This window comes from Sturnus vulgaris, chromosome 1 (assembly GCF_052056855.1).
Source record: "Sturnus vulgaris isolate bStuVul1 chromosome 1, bStuVul1.hap1, whole genome shotgun sequence".
Taxonomy (NCBI): domain Eukaryota; kingdom Metazoa; phylum Chordata; class Aves; order Passeriformes; family Sturnidae; genus Sturnus; species Sturnus vulgaris.
The window spans coordinates 135,302,690-135,323,637 of NC_142243.1; the positions used below are offsets into that span (position 1 = coordinate 135,302,690).

At 34.5% G+C, this 20,948-nt stretch overlaps 1 protein-coding gene across 9 annotated transcripts in view; it reads left to right on the forward strand.

Annotated features, from left to right (window-relative positions):
- The window catches only part of VPS13B (vacuolar protein sorting 13 homolog B), a 426,148-nt gene that overhangs the window by 246,410 nt on the left and 158,790 nt on the right, over positions 1–20,948 (forward strand). For all 9 annotated transcript variants that reach the window (XM_014879767.2, XM_088154920.1, XM_014879771.2 and 6 more), the window contains 2 exons: positions 41–449; positions 5,636–5,747. In XM_014879767.2, coding sequence (XP_014735253.2) covers positions 41–449; positions 5,636–5,747 — 521 coding nt within the window. The remainder of the gene's footprint in view (positions 1–40; positions 450–5,635; positions 5,748–20,948) is intronic.

Here is a 20,948-nt window from a genome sequence, read left to right on the forward strand (position 1 = left end):
TTGCAGCAGTTTATTAATTTTTTTTTTTTCCTTGAAACAGACAACTGCAAAACTTTTAGATGGTTCACACCAGCAACATGGCTTTCTTTCTCTCACTTATACCAAAGCTGTGACAAAAAATGTCCGGCACAAACTGATATCAAGAAATGAACGAAGAACATTCCATAAGCTGTCAGAAGGTCACACTGATGGATCTCCTCATTTTCTGCATGAGATCCTTCTCTCTGCTCAGGCCTTTGATGTGGTCCTCTCTTTTCCTTTGCTAAATGCAATTGCAAGCATTTTTCAAGCCAGGTTGCCAAGGAGTCAGAAGGAGAAGAGGAAGTCACCAGGCCAACCAATGAGGACTCATGCTCTGACTTCCCGCAACTTGCCTCTGATTTATATCAACACTGGTGTGATAAGAGTCTTCTTTCCCAAAAATGAGGAGCATCATCATATTGCAGAAGGTACAGTATTTTATGTTAGAGACTTTTTGCTGTTCAGTATTGTAGACAAATACTTCTAGTTAAATCACTGACCCTTGCTTCAGTTTTAAAGGTCAGAGTTAGAAAACATATAACATTCATGCTACTTCTCTGCATATTTGCTCAAAATTTTCTTTAGCTATTTATTTGATCCTTACTTTGGTACTTACTGAGTTTGCATTTAAAATGCGATTATAAAGAATGGTGGAAAATATTGTGGAAAGAGAACTTAACCTAGTTCTGCAGTGGTGGTTCTGTGTCATCTCTCATTACACTGGTATCATTGCAGTGTTCCATAGACACTTGTTCCAGCAGTGGAGTGTAAGCAGGGAGCCTGAGCTCTTATGAACATTGACACCTGGAAAACCATGTGGTAGTAAAGAAGTAGATAGTTTAATTTGGAAAATACTATTAAAATGTAGCTTATGGATGATGCCCAACAGTTTAGCATTTTAGTTGACGCTATTCCAGCTGTCTTGTGCAAGAGGCTTTCAGGTATTTACAGAGTTTGGGTAGTATAAGATGTTCATAAACAGCTATTTGATCGATGGATAATACTTATTCTGTAAGATATTGTTTTCCCTTTATATGTAAAAATATATTTCCATCCCTACTACAATCTTTATATATAGAGAGAGATGCTGATAGTAAAATTGGACCATGTAACAGCTCATAGGAGTACATTCACTTTTCACAACTCTTCTAGAGATTAAAAAAAGTAGTATTTTACTAATATCATGATACATTTACATAAGTTCTGTAGGTATGGAGCCTTTTTTTACCATTATGTACAACACACAATATAATCCTAAGAGTATAGTCTTTAGATTTTTCTCATAACCTAATTGCAAGAAGTGCAAGCATTGAGAATTTACATAGATCACTCTTTGCCAGCATCCTCTGCAATTTTCCTACTGGGATTGCTGAAAACACAGGAAGATAAAATTAGACTAGCTGTCTTGGCAAGAAAGAATTATGATTCTAGTTGGAAGGGAGTTCTAGGGCATGCTGTCAAGGAAATCTTCTGTAAAAGTATGTTTTTGTAGCTCTGTAGCTGTATACTTCATTAGAAAGAAATTATTAAAAAAAACTTCGTCTTTCTGCTGTTTCTTGCTTAAGAATGCCTGCAAAGAACAGAATTGCCATGGTTAAGAAGTCAATGTAGGAAAAAAACCAGTGCTTTTAAACCAAAGTGCTAAAGATTGTCTTAATTAATAAGAAAGCCAGCTGCACTTTTCCATTGGAAAACTCGGAAACAGCATCACTGGAAATTGGTAGTTCTTTCATTTCTTCTTTCTCCCCAGATTTTCCCAAAGTTTCTTTTGTTTATGAAGATGGAAAAAATGGCTTCTCTCTTCTCCTGTTTATTGTCTTCAAGAGCAATAGAATTAGAAACAATAAGGAGCAAGAGTTGCATAAGACCCACATCTCTGTTGTGTTAGGTCAGAAGAATGTTATATCTTCTGGAGATATGCCTCCATAAGATCCTTATTCATTGTTTATTGAACAGGAGAGATTTTCAGTCCAATAAGACCTGTGTGTTTCAATTTGTGATCACTGCAGTAAAAGTAGAGAAATTATTTTAGTTTATCTTCTAGTCAGTTGTCTGCTGTTCATACCCTGTGCATTCTGATAGCTACAAAAACTATCATTCTCCCAAACTCCACAAGTAATTGTTACTTTACATGTATAGTTAATAAAAATAAAAAGAAAATATGTTGTTTACTCGCAACTTCCACAATGAACTGTGGTAGACAAACACTGAAATAATCAAAATCATGTTTCTTCTTCTGAGGAATTTGCATACATGCATGCATGACTACGCCCACCCAATTTTATAATATTTTAGTTTCATGGTTTTTGCAGCAGCACCAACTAGGTTTTTTTTTGTGATACATTTGAGGGCAGCATTCTATCCTTGGCAATAGGCAATGCTGCTTTCTCTGAGTTTGATTTGTTAATACATCAGGTGGTGTTTCAAGCTCTGGCCAACAGCCCACACTTACTCAGCAATGAAGTAGAGGTAACTAAATATATGAAAGCAATATATGACAAGTAGGAACAAGAATTACTGCATAGCAGAAGACTATAAGTAGAAACTGTAAATTGCAAAGAACTGATAAGAAGTTGTCAAGACAGAAAAAATCCACATCTGGCTGGTTTGAGGACAATAGCAACTCCTTTTTTGTACGTACTAGGAGCAAAATACCAGGAATCACTATAAAGGACATGATAAATTTGTTGATAGTGAAAAAGAAAAGGCAGCACACTGAATAAATGTATGTCCTGCATTTGTAGAAGTGATATATTCTTGTCACATGAGCATGATTCTCTACTTTGAAGTCTGTCATAACATATGGTCTGTAACATCCTCCTCAGTTACTATTAAAGTTTCAGATCAGTCAGGCTGAGTAAGTTGTGCTCAGGGGTCTTGGTCTTCTGAGGCTAATTTTTAACACACCTTGGAAGAACAGGTTTTAGACAGCTGAAGGTTTATCTAGTAAAACGAAAAGTGTAATGTTCAAATAAAATTAAGACAGGTAGTTTTATTGTTCTCCCTCAGAGAACATAAAGGAAAAAATATTACAGGATTCAGTTAATAAAGAATTACATATTTGTTACATGATAATAAATATGGTTTTATGGAAAATTATACTTCTAAAATACATATGATTTCCATTACTCATTGTGGTTTCAATTCGTAGTTGATAAAATGTTTGCAAAGATTTGATATGCTTAGACTTTTCTAGGGAGTTAGACATTTTCTCTCACGGTATTTAATTTAATTACATCCCCATACTATCTCTGTGGAAATGTTAAATGAATTAAAAATGGCTAACCAGGAATCTAAAAAAAAAGAAAAATCCCACAAAAAATTATCAATTGGGAATAATAAATGAAATTGGTGTTTAGTAGTCTGAAAGCAAATATAAAACCTTGCTGCTATCATCAGCTAATGTTGCAAAGAATTTCCTGAGGCCATGCATCTGGGTTACTGTGCTTACATCACTGCTTGTAGCAAATACAGTAAATCTTCTAAAGCTGAAGTTATAAATCAAGGGAAGAGTTTACACACACTGGGTCTTCAGGACTGGAGAGGATATCCTGGGAAAGAGAGGCTGGAACAGCTTGAGGGTCACAGTGGATTGAGGGAAAAGAAATAAGGGAGGTAGCTGTACTTCTGCATATGGCAGATGCTGGAATATCATGTCCAATTTGCTTTCTGTTGTAAAACTGGGTATTGATAAAAGCAGAGAGGGTGCTGAAAAGTGTCAAAAATGTTAAGTGCTAGACGAAGAGGCTTAAAAGGAAGGATTAAAAGAGCATAATATATTTAGCTCAGCAAAAAGATGACTGAGATGAGTGGACAAAACCAAATGAGATTGTGAACAACATCTTAACACTTGAGTCTGTAAGATTTTCCTAGATTGTACTTATATTGTAAGGATAAAGTAATGTATGTACAGTATTATATTGTAAGTATACTTGAATTGTAAGTATGTTTTAAAAATGTAGCATAGATGGTTTTCCCCTCAAATTTTTTAATATCTGCAAGGACTGTGATTGTTTACTACATTATTCCCATATTTTGAAAAGCATGGATTGATGAATGGAGATATTAATTAATTTTATGAATTCATGTGACTCTTTAGAAACCAGCTGATTATATTAATGTATGTGATTTTTCTTATTTAAAATTGGACTTACAATGCCTTACTAATTTTTGAAAGTATGAGTTCAGATATAGTAAAAAAATGGAGTTTTTCATCAGCTTAACTCTTGTATCTTATTTCTAGCAACCAAACCATCTGTAGATACTTTTGTTTTGCTTGGGGGGGGGGGGGGGGGGCTAAAGGATTTGTCTTTACTTTGTAAGTACATGAGGTTCTTTTAAATACATTTTGCTTGTGTGCTAATACACTTGTGTATCAGAACTTGTGTTCCCACTTTACCACATATTTACTGGGGTATTCCCCACAATAGTTTGAAAATATCATATTAGAATTTCTGTGATTTCTTAGATCTGTTGAGAAATATAAATGTCTTTATATGTTTGTAGCTGCAAAGCATGATATCTTTTTCACCAAGACATTACTGAGTCTGAAGAAACCACTTTTTAAACTTACAGATTTTGCTGGTTCCTACCACACCAAGCATTTCACACTTCAGTAAAATATTTAAACCATCTTCTACTGCAATCTTGTTTTCAAAACTCATATATGAGAGTCTTGCACAACTTCCTTGGATGTGGGAGCAGGTGTTCAATCCTTGTTACATCTCACGGGTGTTGCAGTGAACAGTTTCACTTCAGGTGATGAACTCTTTGAACTTGCATCACACGTGCTGCAGAGTTTCCTAGTTAATTTGGAGTCTTCTGAGCACAACCTTATCCAAGTGCATTGTCTGTGCCTGCTGACAGAGTTAGCTTTCTACAAAAAATATGGTGCTATTTTATTTCTGGGCAGAACTTTGGTTTTCTGTCTAATACGACCACTGCTTTTAAAACTAAGAAACTTTAGATGTGGCTGAAATTTGAAAATTATGGAGATAAGTGGAAAGGAAAGGCTTTTCTTCTTGGAATAATTTTGTTACTGATGTAAAATTTACTGTCCAGTATTACATCTTGTTCTTTGTATATGTGTCATATTTCAGATTCTCTTGTTTCAGTCCTTGTGTTTGAACTTTTCATGTGTGTTGCAGGCAATTCCAAATGCTACCAGGATGGTTATACTGTGATATCCTGTAATGTTTTACATCTAAAGATATAGGCCCATAATAAAAAGGATGCACAATTTAGAGTGGTTTACATGCTGATATTTCAGCAAATAGTTATTGGAGAAATAAACAGATCACAAAGAATCTGTGATAAAATGTCTGAAGTAATTTTGGAATAAACCGAACTCCCCCCGGCCAAAAAAAAAAGTGTCAGAGAATATGAGAAGTCACAGACCAGGATTCAGTGGTGTGATAAAACTCTGGGGAAATGAAATTACAATAGTTTTGTCTTTATGTCTCACAGCAGGACTATTGATTTTATGTTGCTCCTGTGCAAAATTGAATCCTTAGCAAATATTCTTATGTACATTTTTTGAAATAGTTTTTCAGTGTTCCTGCTATGTGCATTTGACTTTTAATCAAACACATATTTTCTCTTCTCCTAACTACAGCTAATCCATCAATTAAAGAAGACACATTGGTTCTCAAGATTGGATCTGTCTCTATGGCTCCTCAGGCTGACAACCCTCTTAGTAGAGCTGTGCTCAGAAAAGACATTTATCAGTAAGTGTCAGGGGAGGGGTTTGGCTTTTCATATATGGTCTCAGAAAAATTCATTCTGGGAGAAGTTAATTGATCAATAAAACGGGTACGTGCAGCCTGTAAAAATACTTTTCACATACAATCTTTTGATATTCAAAACCAGGTTTTTCTGATTTTCTTCACTTGTGGGCTTTCAAATCCATTTAGACAAATCAAGTTCTGCTGTGAAGTGCTGATGAATAACAGAATTTAAATGTCAAATCACTATGAAGTTTAAACTCTCAGATGAGAACATTTTAAGAGGTTTTCTTTTATTCAGCTACTATGAAGTTCACCTTAGAGAAAAGGAAATTTTTTGTGACTTCCAAAGTGTTCAGTAGCCATATAGTTAGAAGGAGATAGATCTTAATAATATAAATGGTAAACATATATTCAAACTGTAGGATTCTTGATGTCATGTAGATCAAAGCTTAAAGGAATGCAAACTTCTAAGGAGCTCTTTCCCAGTAAACACATTTTCTGTGAAAATGTCATGCTCTGGATTGTGTCACTAAGTATGTGCAAACCACACTAATCGTATATAGGCAGCAAAACTGGTGAACATATGTAATCAACATGATAAAAGTAATATATGATCCTTAGTAGAGTTGGCACTGTTGCCAGACATGAAAGTAGGGTTGCAAATAATACCAAGTGAGAAAAGTCACAGAAATACAGATGAACAAGTGTCTTATACTTCCCGTTGGTCTGTTTTTCAGATGTGGCAATATTTTTAACTACTTCATAGTGCTCTTCAATAGAAATTACAAACATCAAAATCTTTTCCCAGCAGTAAAGCATTTACTGCCTAGAAAATGACAGCAAGTTTTACTTTTGTCAAGACTAGGATTTTTAGGAGACCATGAAATATCTCCAATTTCACTTCTGATCACTTAGAAGTTGTAAGAGAGTCTTTTTCTTCATATTTCCATGTGGAAACATTTAAATTAATGGGTTTGCTTGTATGTTTGGTTATAGTAGTTTATTCTTTTTTTTTCCCTTTTATTTTTAAATGTGCATTGTATCTTTTGTATCATGGAGCTTTCATGGAAGAAGTCTTACAGCCTGGCACTAGCAGTGGCTTTGGGTGGCAGGGCCTGATCCAGCTCTCCATGTGCTCATAGATGAAAGAGATCTTCCAGACATTTGTACAGGCTTTTCCTGCTTCTACTCTTTCTGTCTGAGGAGACTGCTTTGAGAGTCAGAGACCTAAATGTACATTCCTCTCTCCTCATAGCAGCAAAATCTTTAAAAGAAAAATGCCTGATGATAAATTGGAATCTGCAATTAGCAGACTTCTGTAAGGTCGTTTCAGTCACTGTGGGGAACTGTGTGATGTTCCTTGTATGCACATTACAAACCAGTGAGTAAGCAACTCATTTACATCTAAAATCAGTGACATCAATGACACTATGCTAGTTAACATTTTTGAGTCTCTGTCATTGCCTGTGTTCAGGCTTGACCTGAAATGCTGAAATCCAGTGCTTTTCAAATCACTCCTTTACCTAAAGGTTCTGATGTTATTTTGCATTATGGTCCTGTGGGTCTATACATAAATGTTCCAGACAAGATTTGTGTAGTGTCTATTTGGTTTTCATAGTTTTAATGCAGTTACAATATGCTCCACACCTCCTTTAGAAATGAAACCACCAAGTGAGTAAGGTAGAAATAAGAACTGGGCCAGAGACATCTCTCATCTGACTGCTACTGGCATTTTGTGACCAGTCTCCCAACATCATGCTTCCTATGTCTTTGTCTGAGTTTTCTGACATTTTAAGTGATTTCTTCAGCTTTGATGAGGAAAACTCCCCTAATTTCTAGTCCTCTGTCAAATGATTTGGTCTTCTCTTTCCATCTTTAGTCATCCAGTTATACTGGCTTTACTGTTTCTAAGATGTATCAGAGCAGAGCATCAAGTTCCTTTGTAGTATTCTATAGGACAATACTGAAGGTGATAGTGGGTGGCCGTTTGGTATTGAGAAGAAGGTGACTATGTTAATCTAAGCAAGTTTCAACATTTTCAGAAAATAAAAATTAAAGCTTTATAAATTAAAAATATTAAGATTCCTGTTTGGGGTTGAAATTGATCAATTTTCTAATTTCAAATTCTTTGATCTAGAACTTGAAGTGTGGTTGAAGCTATCTCTTCATTGTCTTACATGGCAGTCACTGCTGTTAGACTGCTGGAGTTCTAAGTGAAGTTAATTTCACCATTTTTCAGGGTTTTTTAAAATAAAACAATACAAAGGGTTTGGGCAGGACATACAGTCTGTGTACAAGGAAAGAAAAAGTGGGACATTATTAACACATGATGTTGGGTCTAATGTTAGTATTTGTTTCTCCAAATATGAGTGTTCTTCTTACAAAGTATTTGCCCTTTTTAACATGCCTGTGGTACATGGTACTAGATAAAAAACCTGGAGCTAATATAGAATGCTTAAAAATTGAATAGTAAAATGAGCAAACCCACAAAATGTGTAGCTTATCTATATAGATGAAAGATTTCATAGTAAATATTAACAGAGGTACTAGTAGTACAATATCCAGTGCAAGAGACTCTAAAAAAATAAATTACAGAAGACTGTTGGTTACTGAAGAATTAGCTTCTACAGTATTGTAATAATCCCAACATGTCAACTTCTGTCTTTTTCCAATCTCTCTTCTCTAATTTGATGCTGCTGCTTTTAATAGAATAAAAGAAAATGAATTGTTGTCTGAACCACTGTCTTTACAGTGTTTCTTAAGTGGGAATACAAACTTAATTTGTGGTGTCACTTTGCTTCAAACAGTCTTCTGTTTAGGCCTGAGCTATAACCACATGCAATTAGTGTCACTTTTGTAGTACTTCATGAGAAAGAAGAATTTTTGCTTCTCATTTAGAAACTGTTCTTTTAGGAAAGGCTGAGAAACATTTTCATGGCTAGAAGCTGAATAGTATTTTCAAACATCTTTTGAATTTGTCCCATACATTTATACATGAAAAGCTGAATGTGCTCATATATCATTAGTAGAATGCCAGTGCATGAAAGGTAAGTTTGGTGTGGCTGCAGGTCATACTAAATAAACCAGACCACTTTTGGCTTGTAGGCTGAAGTGACTCCATCTATTATGTCTTAGGAAAAGGAGCTTACATGCTAACTTGGAGAGAGAACTAAACTGAAATGGGAATGTTGGAAAAACAATGTGCCTCAAACATTTGGGCACAAATGTAGTTTCATGTGATTATTGGAAGTTGGAAAGAAATGTATTGAGATTGTAACTTCAATTTTCTGCTAAATCGTAGGAGTTGGTTTGTTGGTTTCAGTGATTTTTCATGATTCTCTGATTCTTAAACTTCAGCTCCAGCTGTATTTGTGTTCCAGAAATATTACCAGAATTGTATATTACCATCAAGAAATTGCCAGTTCTGTTGATTGGAAGATTATCAGATTATCAGAAGGCCTTGGGATGGGGTCACAGAGCAGAATAAAGGAGGTTTTGGATAAGGGTGCAAGTAAGGCAGTTGCCTAGCCTGACTAAAGGGAGGAAAGAGCAGTTAAATGAAACAGTGAAGCAGTCAGATTAAATGAAGTTTTTAAGCAACGAAGGAGAGAACTACATTTGTTTGGGCTTTAGCTATTAATGAATTTTTAATGAATTTTTTAAAAGTGTGTATCTTGGGAGTGTGAACAGTGAATAGCACTAGTTGTGCTAAGCTGCCAGCAGAACTGGGCACTATCAGTAGGGAAATGGTTGAGGAAACTTCATCACAAGACCCAGAAATTCTGGTTCTCTGACTGAAAAAATAAGAGGAAGTAGATGCATGGATTTGCTTAAGTATGAAACTGAAATTGAGATGACATTTGGTTCTACTTCTGTATTGGTATAAGGGCCCTATTACACCAAATACTGTGCAAATGCTCTGATTGATTTTATAGGTAACTGCTGATCATCCCCAACAGGGTTGTATTTAGCAAACTGTCATGAAATAATAATTAATGGAGTTTTAGGGAGTATCCATGAACAGATAGAGTAAAATAATGTTGAGTTACAATACTGCTAATGCAGAAATGAAACTGCTGAAAAAGAGTTCAGAGACTAGAGGCTGTTTGGAGCCTGTTGTGTAAATGTCTTACTTATACTTGTCAGGAATAACACTGCCAAAACATCAAGGTTTGGGAGTTTGGTAAACAGAATCCCAGGCTTTCCTCAGCTTGGACAATAAAGAACCTAATTGTTGTCCACGCTCTGGATTCATCATTTTTGAGATCCAAGGATTTCATTCATGTCATATATCAAAGCTTAATAGTCCAGGTCTGAGTGTTCTATGGTCATTTTCATGTGTAGCTCTTTCATAGATCAAAGCATAAAGCTGCCCCTAGACTGTTTCCAATTTGTGAATGTAAATGGAAATTCTTCAGACATGCCCCTCCCCAGAAAAACAATACATGTCAAGAGTTGACTAATGAAAAGGTAGCTATAGATTTTATTATTTTTTTCATTGAACTTTTTATTAATACAAGCCTTTTCTTTTTGTAATTTTTCCTTTTTTGTAGTTTATTTTTTTCACTGTTTAACTCTCAAACATTTACAAATAGCAAAACAAAGCTATTTTCCTTACAGAATAGCTGTTATTTATCTTTATTTCAAGGAATTCCATCTAGAACATCCTTGTAATAATCATGTAATGCCCATAATTGGTTAACAAAAATCCATCAGTGAAATAAGGAGTAATAAACAATTTTCTATGTCTGTACTGATAGTGCTGGAGTGAAAGGAAGGAAAAAATGATTCAAGGAATTTATGAAAGAAGCACATACATAGCCAGCAGTCTGTGTGGAAATCTGTTTTTTCTTTCAAATGTGGTTTGGAAAATCAAACGCTTTTCAAAACTTTTCAACAGCACCCACATCTGTAAGCATCTTCTCTTCAGAAATATTTTGACGTGTTTATATTTGAAAAACTATACCTTGAAATTATTGTTCAAAAAGCCTGCATTTTCTATAACTTCATTATGCATAAAAAGTTTGATTTTTTTATATTTTTCTTTTCAAAGTAAATAACAGTTTTAAAACTGTTCTGTTTTTGCATAGAAGTTAGCATTAAGATAACTAAATGTTTCCCAGAATATTGACCTAAAATGCATAATTTCCGTATGAGAGTTGATTATTTACAAAGATTCTATTAAGAATTATTTTCCATTTTACACATTTTAGTTTTTAATACTTCATTGAGGTTTGTCTGGTAGGCAAACAAGGAATTAGCTAATGCTGACCAGAGTTTGTTCTCTGAATAAAGGCAACAAAGATAATCAGTGGAAAAAAAAGTATGCACATAGTTTTTGAGGGAAATATGAGCTGCTCATTAAATTGTCCATATGTACCTTAGGGATTTAGGGAAACTGTCAGCCTTAGTATATTGTAAAATCTCTACTGCAGTTTTTTGCAAATTTCAAAATTATTAAAACTGCAGGGCGATGTTCTATAGGAAAAAAAATAAGAGAAGAAATTCTTAGTTTTTTAATAAGTATGTCTTTTATTCCATATAAGTTATGAAATGGGATTACATTAGCTTCCTTTTAAGTTCTCATCTATCGGTGTTAAGGAAAAAGATTTTGAGAGCAAAGATTTTGAAACTGCTCCCATAATTTATTTACTAATTGTTCTTCAGATTTCAAACCAGGATGATTTTATTTCTGAAGATTTTTTTTAACAGATTTCTCCCTGCATATAATTTGAATATACAGTCTTGTTTCTTTTTTGCATTTAATAACCTTTAGAATTAATAATTGTTGAATTGTGGTGTAAATCAATATATTCATACTAAATTGCAAGTTCTAAATATTGTTCTTTGCTATGGTACTTGAACATATATTTTTTAACAGAAAGTTGTCTAAAGACTTAGGAAAATCATCTTTATCTTCCATAAGAATCCTATACTAATCTCTAGAGTAGGGCTTGGAAGTATTTTCCTGCTTTACGTTTCTCTCTTCTTCTGTGTTTAGCAGAGAGGCCAAAAAAAAGTCTCTTTAGACCTTTTGCCCAGTAAAATATTCATATATATGGATAGCATTACATGCAAACACCACTCCTAATTAGCATTGGCATGTTTGAGGCTATTGCAGCAGTTATTAATTTAAAACTCTCAGTGGAAACTAATTGTAAAATAACAGCTGGAACTGCCCATTTAGTTTCAGAAATGTAGCTTGCTAATTATCTAATACCAAAAGCTATTCAAATCTAAATTTATATTTGGAATTCGGGTTTAAAAACGTTCAGCTTTAGCTATGAAACTTGTTTTTACTTGAAATTTCTTTGTAAGTTCTGCAGGAATCTTCAACATAACTAATTTTCCTAAATACATATATTTGAAATACATTTCCTTATAATGTAAGAGTAAAAATAAAATAAATTTTATAAGAAAATAATTTTTGCAACTCTACTTTTCTCTTTAATTGATGAATTTAATTACTATGTTCTCAGTACACATAGCTACTCCATATTTTTATTTCATTTAGCACAGAACCTGATTCATACAATAAGTTCTAATTTCTTTGTGCAGTTCCTCAGAGAAAGGAAATTGAAATATTCTTCATAAAAACATTCCTATCAAAGAGCAGTGGCATTATGTCATTTAAGCATCCATTTGTTTTTTATCAGGGCTGCATTTTTGGAAACCTTATTAAATATGTTAGGGGAGAAAGAAAAACAAGTACATATCAATAAAGAATGAATTCAAAGGAATAACCAATTAATTTAAACAGATCAAAGTTGAAAAACAGAATTGATAAAGGTATTTTTGAAGTCTAGTAATTCTTAAACAATGCATATATTAAAAATATTTTAATTGAAAAAACAGCGACTTTTCTTAATGATTTATTGTTATTTTCAACTTTGTTTTGAGGACTTAATATGCATTTTACCTGCAAAGCTCTTCCTTTCTACTTCTGGCTTGCCTGAGGTGTTTGCACAACTGGGTTCTTGTCACTAGCTGCATCCCAGTCCTTGTGGAGGGCTGGGGAGGAGGAATGAACTTGCAAGAAGATCACAGAGATGAGTTTGTATGGACAAAAGGCCTGGTTAAAGGCAGATGGAGATTTCAAAGAGCAACTTCATAAATCTCTCAGAGCTGTTCAAATTTGATCTGAAGACCATGGGCACTTGCTCACACGTTTGGGAGGGGCTCCAGTGCTGAGATGTGTGAGGGGAACCACTGACATTGGGCTCGTTGTGGGGGTGCCCATTCTTCAGCAGTGCAGGACACTGCAGTGGTCTCCCCTGGCACTGGGGACCAGTTCAGTGGCAAATGTGATGTGTGTGTGCAAGCCAGTCATGGTTAGTGCTTCACTGCCCTAGGTAATGCACAAAGCATTGCAATTTAGTGTCGTTAAGATGGTTTCATTGTTCAGGTATCATTCGTTCTATCACCTCTGTGTAATTTAGGACTAAATTGGGAGTGGGTTTCCAGACTCCTTTAAACTGGATTGATTGTGTGTTCAGATCAGGAATTTCTCAGGCTGGACAGTTTAGCTGTGAACTTAAGAGTCAAGCAATCGGGATGCATCTCTTCAAAATGGAGTCTACAAAGTCTACATGCTTTATATTGCATGTACTCCATTTCTTTCACTTATTATGATGCCATCATTAAACAGCTTAAGGTCAGAAGTAAATAGCAGTTTTAAAGTAAAACTTCCACAAGGGCATTGCTGTCTCTGCTTTGCTCATGTGCTATACTGTGCTCTATAAAAAGATTTCTCAGCTGTGTGTGATCTTAACTACTATATCTTCTGCAAAGTCAAGGTTAAGTTAGAGCAACACAGCAGCATGAACTTAGAGTTTCCTGGTCTTCTGATACTCCTTGCTGTCTCAAATAATGTTTTATTTTCTGTGTGGTATATTCAGAGCTTGCCATGTGAAATTCATACAACCTCAGTTTTGAAATCTATAATATATTTAGGGTGACTGAGTGGAGGAGAGATTTGGATTTCTGTCATTTGTGCCGGTTTGAGATGCTGTTTAACACGGCTTTTTTCCATTTCCTTTTTTTTCCAGAAAACTGCAGTGCAATGAAGCCAATCAAAATAAAATCAAAGAAATTGTTTGGGGTTTTTTTGGCTAGTTTTAATCCTTTTAAACTTTTAATTGTATTCTATATACATGAATGCTCTGTTTCTTGAACTTCTTGCCTTGATATTTCCTAGTCCTAAGATTCTAAATACTTGTTATGCATATGGGTGTTTTTTTCATGAGACCTGAGGTTATTGCAGTTGTTCTCATCTTCTCCCTAGGATTTCTTTACCTTTTTTTTCTCCCTCTCTATGTTTTCACATTTCAAATTAACCCCTCAGAAATCTCATGTGTCTTTCTCTTTAACCAGCACTGAAATCTACCTCCTTCATTGAGATCAAGTCTGTAACTATTTGCTTCCCTTAACTATAATACTGGCCCTTTCTCCCATTTGAATATGTTTTCCTAACTGTTAAGTCCTCCCTAAAGCAATTCTTGTTTTACCACAGGTGAGAGAAAACATGTCAGATATATGAAGAGTTCTTTGAGTAGAGAAATCTCTCACCCTGCCATCCAAGCAAGTGATATGCAGAGCAGCCATGCCCAGTGAAGGGACTAAAGGAGTAAAGTGTGGTCCCGGGCTTCCTTGGGGCAGCCCGGAGAAGGGTGGATGCAATGTCAGTTTTTTAACATTACTTCATCCACGGTTATTGGGAAATAAGTTTTGTGCCCATTTGAATTGTAAATCTAAATTTGACCTCTCTTAAGATCTAATTCTTCATGGTGTTGCTGTTTATACTTGTGTATAAGGAACTGGCTGAGGGACCTGAAACAAACTAAAATATATTGGGGCCAGCAGGCAGTTGTTTTCAGTAAGATTACTATCCTGAACCTATTTGTTGTATAGGCGCAGAAGGATTAGCCCTTGCAAAAAGGTGTATTTTATCAGCCTGGGCTTGGATCAGCTTGATCTGCCATCATGATTTGGGCTTTTGAAACAGCACAGAATTTGATGCTGTGTACTAAGAATGTTTAAATAGTTCTCAGATTCAGCATTAATACTATTAAATAGATCATAACAGTTTAAAAAGGTAAACAAGAAGGGGCACAAAGAAAAAACACATTAAATGCCATCTAAAAATCCCAGAAAACCTTTCACAGTTTATGTACTCAGCAACTTTAATGCAATGAAATTTTTTTTAGATAAAACTGGGAAATAAAGGGTAATTTGAAAGATGGAGGGGCTTTTTTAACATGAGCTGTGTTTCATGTTTTATGTTATAAAGCAATGTTATTGAAGGTTTTACATTTCTTCAAGTTACATCCCTTTAATCTTTCTTTTTCCTGAACAAGGGGCTTTATATTGCGCCTGTTATTGTAAAATACTGGGGGGAATGAGTGGAGGTGTTTGGGTTTCTGTTCACATGGGAGAAAATAATTAGCTGGTTCTTAGAAATTAATGCCACGTTAAGAGCTGGAGTGGTTCCTCTGTATGAATTACTTAAGTAATGTTCCTTTGCTATACACAAACTCCTTACAGTTTCTTCCCAGACCCGACTTCGCTGATTCTTAAAATATATGATTAAATTAATATATCAAGGTTGGTTTTCTGTCTTATATACTGAAAATTAACATCTAAGGTCTTGGCTGCAGTAAATAATTTATTCTAAAAGAACTGAGGAAAACTTTAAAAACTCATTATTCTATACAGTTTTCTTCTTAACTGTTTGGGAGTAAATATAATTTTCATCAGATCTGGTTTCAACAAATTTTAGTTGAAAAGTATTTTCCAATATCATATAAAGCAGATTTCTTTTCTTCGTTGCATTTTTAATTCTAGCAGGATCTCAAGGTAACTATAATGCAAGTTGTGTGCTTCTGTTACTGAGAAAAGCGTATCCCGTTTGTAATGAAACATTTGTTAACTTCTGTATACAGCTTGCGGTTCATTCCATAAATATTTGTGGGTTCTCTGATGTCCCTCACAGGGTTTTATCTATGACAAATTCATACCACAGTTCTTAAACTACATTTTGGATAGAAGATTTCTTTCTTTTGCAAAACTATTTGCCAGTGTCTTTCATTTAATGCTTGTAAGTATTTCAACTTTGGTTTTCAATTATTTAACAAAAAGGATTATCAGAAATATACAGAATGGTAACATGTTATTTTAGCGTATTTCTCTATGGGAAACTCTTCCAAACTCCCATGGCAAAATTAAATCCATGTTACTGTTATCCTGAGCAACTCAAATTTTCCTGTTTAAGTGAGCGTGGTTCCTAGCTCTTCACTGATGTTTCCAATGCAGTTTCACTTAGCTCAACCACCTTAAATACGGTCAAAAGTCATGCTTAACATTTATGTTTAGGGTCTTACTGTGCTATTAAACCTGATTATGCTGCAATAAAGGGAAAAAAAGAGACTAAAAAGGCATGTACAGTGGGTTTGTGTTGAATTTTCAGAAGCTATTATTTTTTTTTCTTTTTTCCTTTTTTTTCTTTTTTTTTTCTTTTTCTTCTTTTTTTGCTTAAGAACAAAAAAAATCAATAACTTTTTTAAAGGGTTGGTTTGTAATCTTATGGGCTTTATTAGTTGTTGGACACAAAGATAAATGTACCATTCTTCAGCTTCTCAAAACATTTTTCATGCCCACTGATGTTTTTGTTGCTAGGGTTTTGGGGTTTTTTTCTGTGAGAAGGCAATGGCCAGCACTGGTATGTTAATGGCTAACACAAGTGCACTTTGAGAGTAATAAAATACAGAGATAGTATCAGGCATTTCTGTTAACTTCAATGTAAATGATTGGCATAAATCACAGCTACTCCAGTTTTCTGGCTTGGTATTGTGTGTTCTTGAGCACTAAAATATAAATGGGTGTGGAGGTGGTACAAATAGAACATAGGAGTATCTACAAATAGATATGCTCTGTCCTTGCAGCATAGGAACAGAGGAGGTTTGAACTCTTTCTGAAAACTGAAATTATTTAACTATTCAATAGTATAATTTAATCTTTGTATGTGACAGTTTTTCAAGAACCAGGAAGAAACTTGTAGATGAGCAAATCTAGCTGCAAAGCAAATTTGAAACCTTTAAGGTTGGAAGTGTATATATTTGTCCATATATGTATACAAGAAAATTACGGAGGAATGCAATTCTCTGGCATATCTTTTTTGACCCACTGTATTCAGACAGCTTCATTGGTTGATTTTTCCCTTTTTTTGGCATAGTAAAAAAATGCCTCACATATTATGTAACTGCAAATGTTATTGAAGTTGTTTTCTAAAAATAATTTTTAATATCCACATGTTGTATTTTTCACACATTGCAGCTCATAAGAGTGTGTCCAATTACATTGACTAAACTGGACTCAAACTACAGATGATGGAATTTGCTGTTTCCAAAATGGGCACTATATTTGTTTCTGTGTTTGTATCTACACAGTGTCCTTGCGATTTTTTTTTGGTTCAGCTCCAGACAGAAAAATAAAACTCTTAAGTTTTCTTTATAACCACCACTATTTAAATATTTGGACTGCATCATGGAGTCACTGAACTACCTGACTGGAATTTATAGTCTTTATGGTCACTATTGTGAGTACACAGGGATATTTTGAGTAGATTTGCATCTTTTTTCTCTTTGCCCTCCTTCAAATGCATATTTACAAGTAAAACTCACCTTCACTATATTTTGTTAGGCGTAGATTCATACTGACTTAGGAAGTGCCAATAGTCAATTAACAATAGTCTAATGGGGTTTTAAAGAAGAAAAATACTGGCTTTAATATGGCAGGTAATATATTTCATAATTACTATAGAGTGAATTTTTATATCAGAAGAGTTTTCAAGGGATATTGAAATAGACAAAGTAGTGCCAGGACTTCAGGAAAAAAGAATTGAAGGAAGACTATTTTTAATACTGTATTATTGACATATTTTACAATATCATATACAGTATTTAAAAAATAATTCCAGCTTGTCATTATGAATATGATGATTCTATAAGACAAGAAGAACATAGAAGTGTTATCTTGAGAAACTAATGTAAGCAGTGCCAAAAAAAAAATGTGAATTTACTTGGAAAGTTAAGTAGTCATGTTTTAGAGTAGTTTCTTATATTATCCATGCTATAAGTAATACCTATTGCAATGGGCATGCAGAAAGTATGCATTAATACACATTGTTTAATGTAAAGGAAAAGCTGGTATTTATTTATTTGTAATGTTCTTTTCTGCTTCAGATACAATTTGATTGATGTCCAGGTATGATTTTGATATACTGTCACAGCTGCAAAAAGAAATCCTGTCCCACATCAGCTTATGAAACACACTGAGGACAGTTTGCCTTCCAGCCTGTTCCTTATACCAGGTTGTACTGCACCATTTAGAGAAATTCCATGCATCAAATATGAAGGCTGTGTTCAGTGAAACTTCACCTAGGTATTTCCACGTGAATTTATATTGAACATCTGGAAAGACGAGATATTGTACCACTTAATTAGGTTAATCAATTAAACCAAAGTGAAATGCAGTCTAACAACAATGGGGAAATCACAAGATTATTTATCTTAGTCATATGGTAAAGCAAGTAGATGCAAAATATTTAAAAATTTGAAATGAAAGATACTTTGACAGACAACATTGAATTTTAAGATAAAATTGTTTCTACCACAAAACAAAAGCATAAAAGTCTTTGAGTTATATTTTATTTTGCCTTTTTTGCTGGTCTCCTCTTCAAACTTCCACTGTTTAGAGAAACTATATTCCAATTGGTTTTTTTCAAGGAACATTTGGCATCCAAAAATATCATACAGACCTTCCATTGGAATTGTACATACTTATCATTTATACAGTCTGTCAAGTGTATATTTATACAATGCTCCCTGAATTTGGGTGAATGTTTCAAAAGTATAAAGAGATTCCTCAAACTGTCTAAACATTAAACAGTATAAAAAAGTAAAAAATGGTTTTTAAAAGTTCAGACTTGCTCATGGTGTTATTTTTGCTGAGGAATTTAAACAATAAAATTATAGAAGTAATTAAACAGATGACATCTAATGCACAGCTGCAAACTTCAGCTTTGTTTCATTTTGCACTTTTTTTGAGAGAGACCAAAATTACTTCATAGTTTACTAATACTGTGCCTTGTGGTCATAGGGCCATTGATACTGTGTTCCAGAGACAACTCTAGAAGACAAGTGTGGTGCAGTTCTTCAGCTCCTTTGCAGGCAATTACTTTACCACAGCTCTTGTAGCAAGGGACTACTTTTAAATGTCTGATCACCTCACAGGAGATACAGAGAATTTCTTGCCCATAGGATTGATAAAGGAAGCAAAGGGCCAATTTTTTTGATGTGTGATCTACTGTAATTGCTTTCGTGTGTTTAGTAGCTTTTATATGATTAGTGCACTGCTACCAATCCTGACCTTGGTGTGGCCCAGTTCACTAAAATCTGGCCTCCCTAAATGGATAACAAATGGAATTATAGTAGCCCCCACCTGCACCACTATTGTAATTAATGAACATGAGGGAGTGTTGTTTTGGGTTTTTTCTCTGTATAGGAACCTATTGGGTTTCAAAATAAAAATATTAAAGTAGTCACATAAATAGAATAAATAAAGTGTATCAATAAAAAAATTGCAGTTGTTAATTTTTGTCCGTCTTTTATAGCTTTGCATTCTCAGAATACTCTCAAAATGTTTTCTATATAATTAGTTAAATTCACAAAATCATTTTGGTTTTATGCCCACAGTATAAATTAGTAGACCGTTGAAGAGTTTGATTTTGTTCTTTAGAGATATGTACTTAGCAAGTTTAGAGAGAAGAGAAATGAAGCCTGCCTCTCCTGTTTTCCATTGGCATGTCCTAGCCTTGCAAAGAGGGAAGCACATCCTACAGGCCCATGGCAGGCCAGCCAAAGGGCTCTGCCTAGCCCCAAACATTCTTGTGTACAACATATGGACACCTGGCAGTCTCTGCTCTTCTGCACATCCATGCATCCAGTTAGACTTGTCACCCCAAGTTCTGACCAAGACACTGTTTTCTGCTCCTTTTGACAGGGTGTCAACCACACATGCAAAAGAGGCACAAACCATTGACTTTCATTTGGCAGATTTCTTCTTTTGTGTTCAAAACCAAATCTCTCTTTTCTTGCATTATGATGGCTCAATGAATGTCAGTCCTTTTATAAAATGGTTTGGGATTAAATAAATACCTATATGACTCAGTAGTTGCAGTTGATGAAACTGGTCAAATAGAGGACACACAGTAGTTAGAGAAATGTGATTATACTTCTGCAGTTTTTCTACAATTCTACAAATTGTAATTCTACAATTTGTATAAGAACTGAGAGTTTTTTTCTGTGTTGTCCATTTTAAAGAAAAAGCTACAAAGTAATTGTAAGGGAAGACCTGTCTGCTTCAGCTTGGCAAGAAAAAGCGGTGCTGAAAAATATTGGTAAAAGAAAATGGTATATTTGGATATTTTAGAAAAAGTTTGGTTATTACTATCATTATTTTCTATAGAAGAGTTATTGCTGCACAACTAGGAAAGTCTAGAAGCAGGGAGGAGATAACTGTGTTTCTAACTATCCCATCTAAATGTCTCAAGTGTGACTATTTAATACCTAGCTTGGACCTATTTAAGGGAAACACTTGTAGGTAGAGAACTGTGATGGCTTAGTTGAAGATCCTGAATGCCTTCTCTTAATGTCATTCTCTGTTAAGGAGCCACAATTGTCATAGTAGTAGATTCTGTACTGTGCTTGAAGTATCTAGAAGCTCAGAGTAAATTCAAGTAGCAGAATTCAAACACCTTTTATGAGGTTGAATTTTCTAAACATGTATGTAACACATCCTTATTCCAGACTCTGACATTAGAGGAGACTAAAAGACATGTTAACAACAATTAACTAAAAACTTAGTCCTCTTTTATATGATTAACTGTTCTAGATGATAATGAATGTAGATGACTTGTTCTATACATCCAGTTGGTTTTTCTCACCAGACACTCTGGCATTCAGGTATTGACTCCTGTTTTAGGGCATGCTTATCCATAATTGAATCTGGGGTTTTTTCTGTTCTCTTTTTTGGTTTTTTTTTTTTGTGATTTGGAAGTACTGAGTTCCCACATGGAATTCATTGTGTTACCTAATGATTTTGATAGCTGTTTCTTATCTTGTCTTCTGCTTTAGCTTTTTTAAC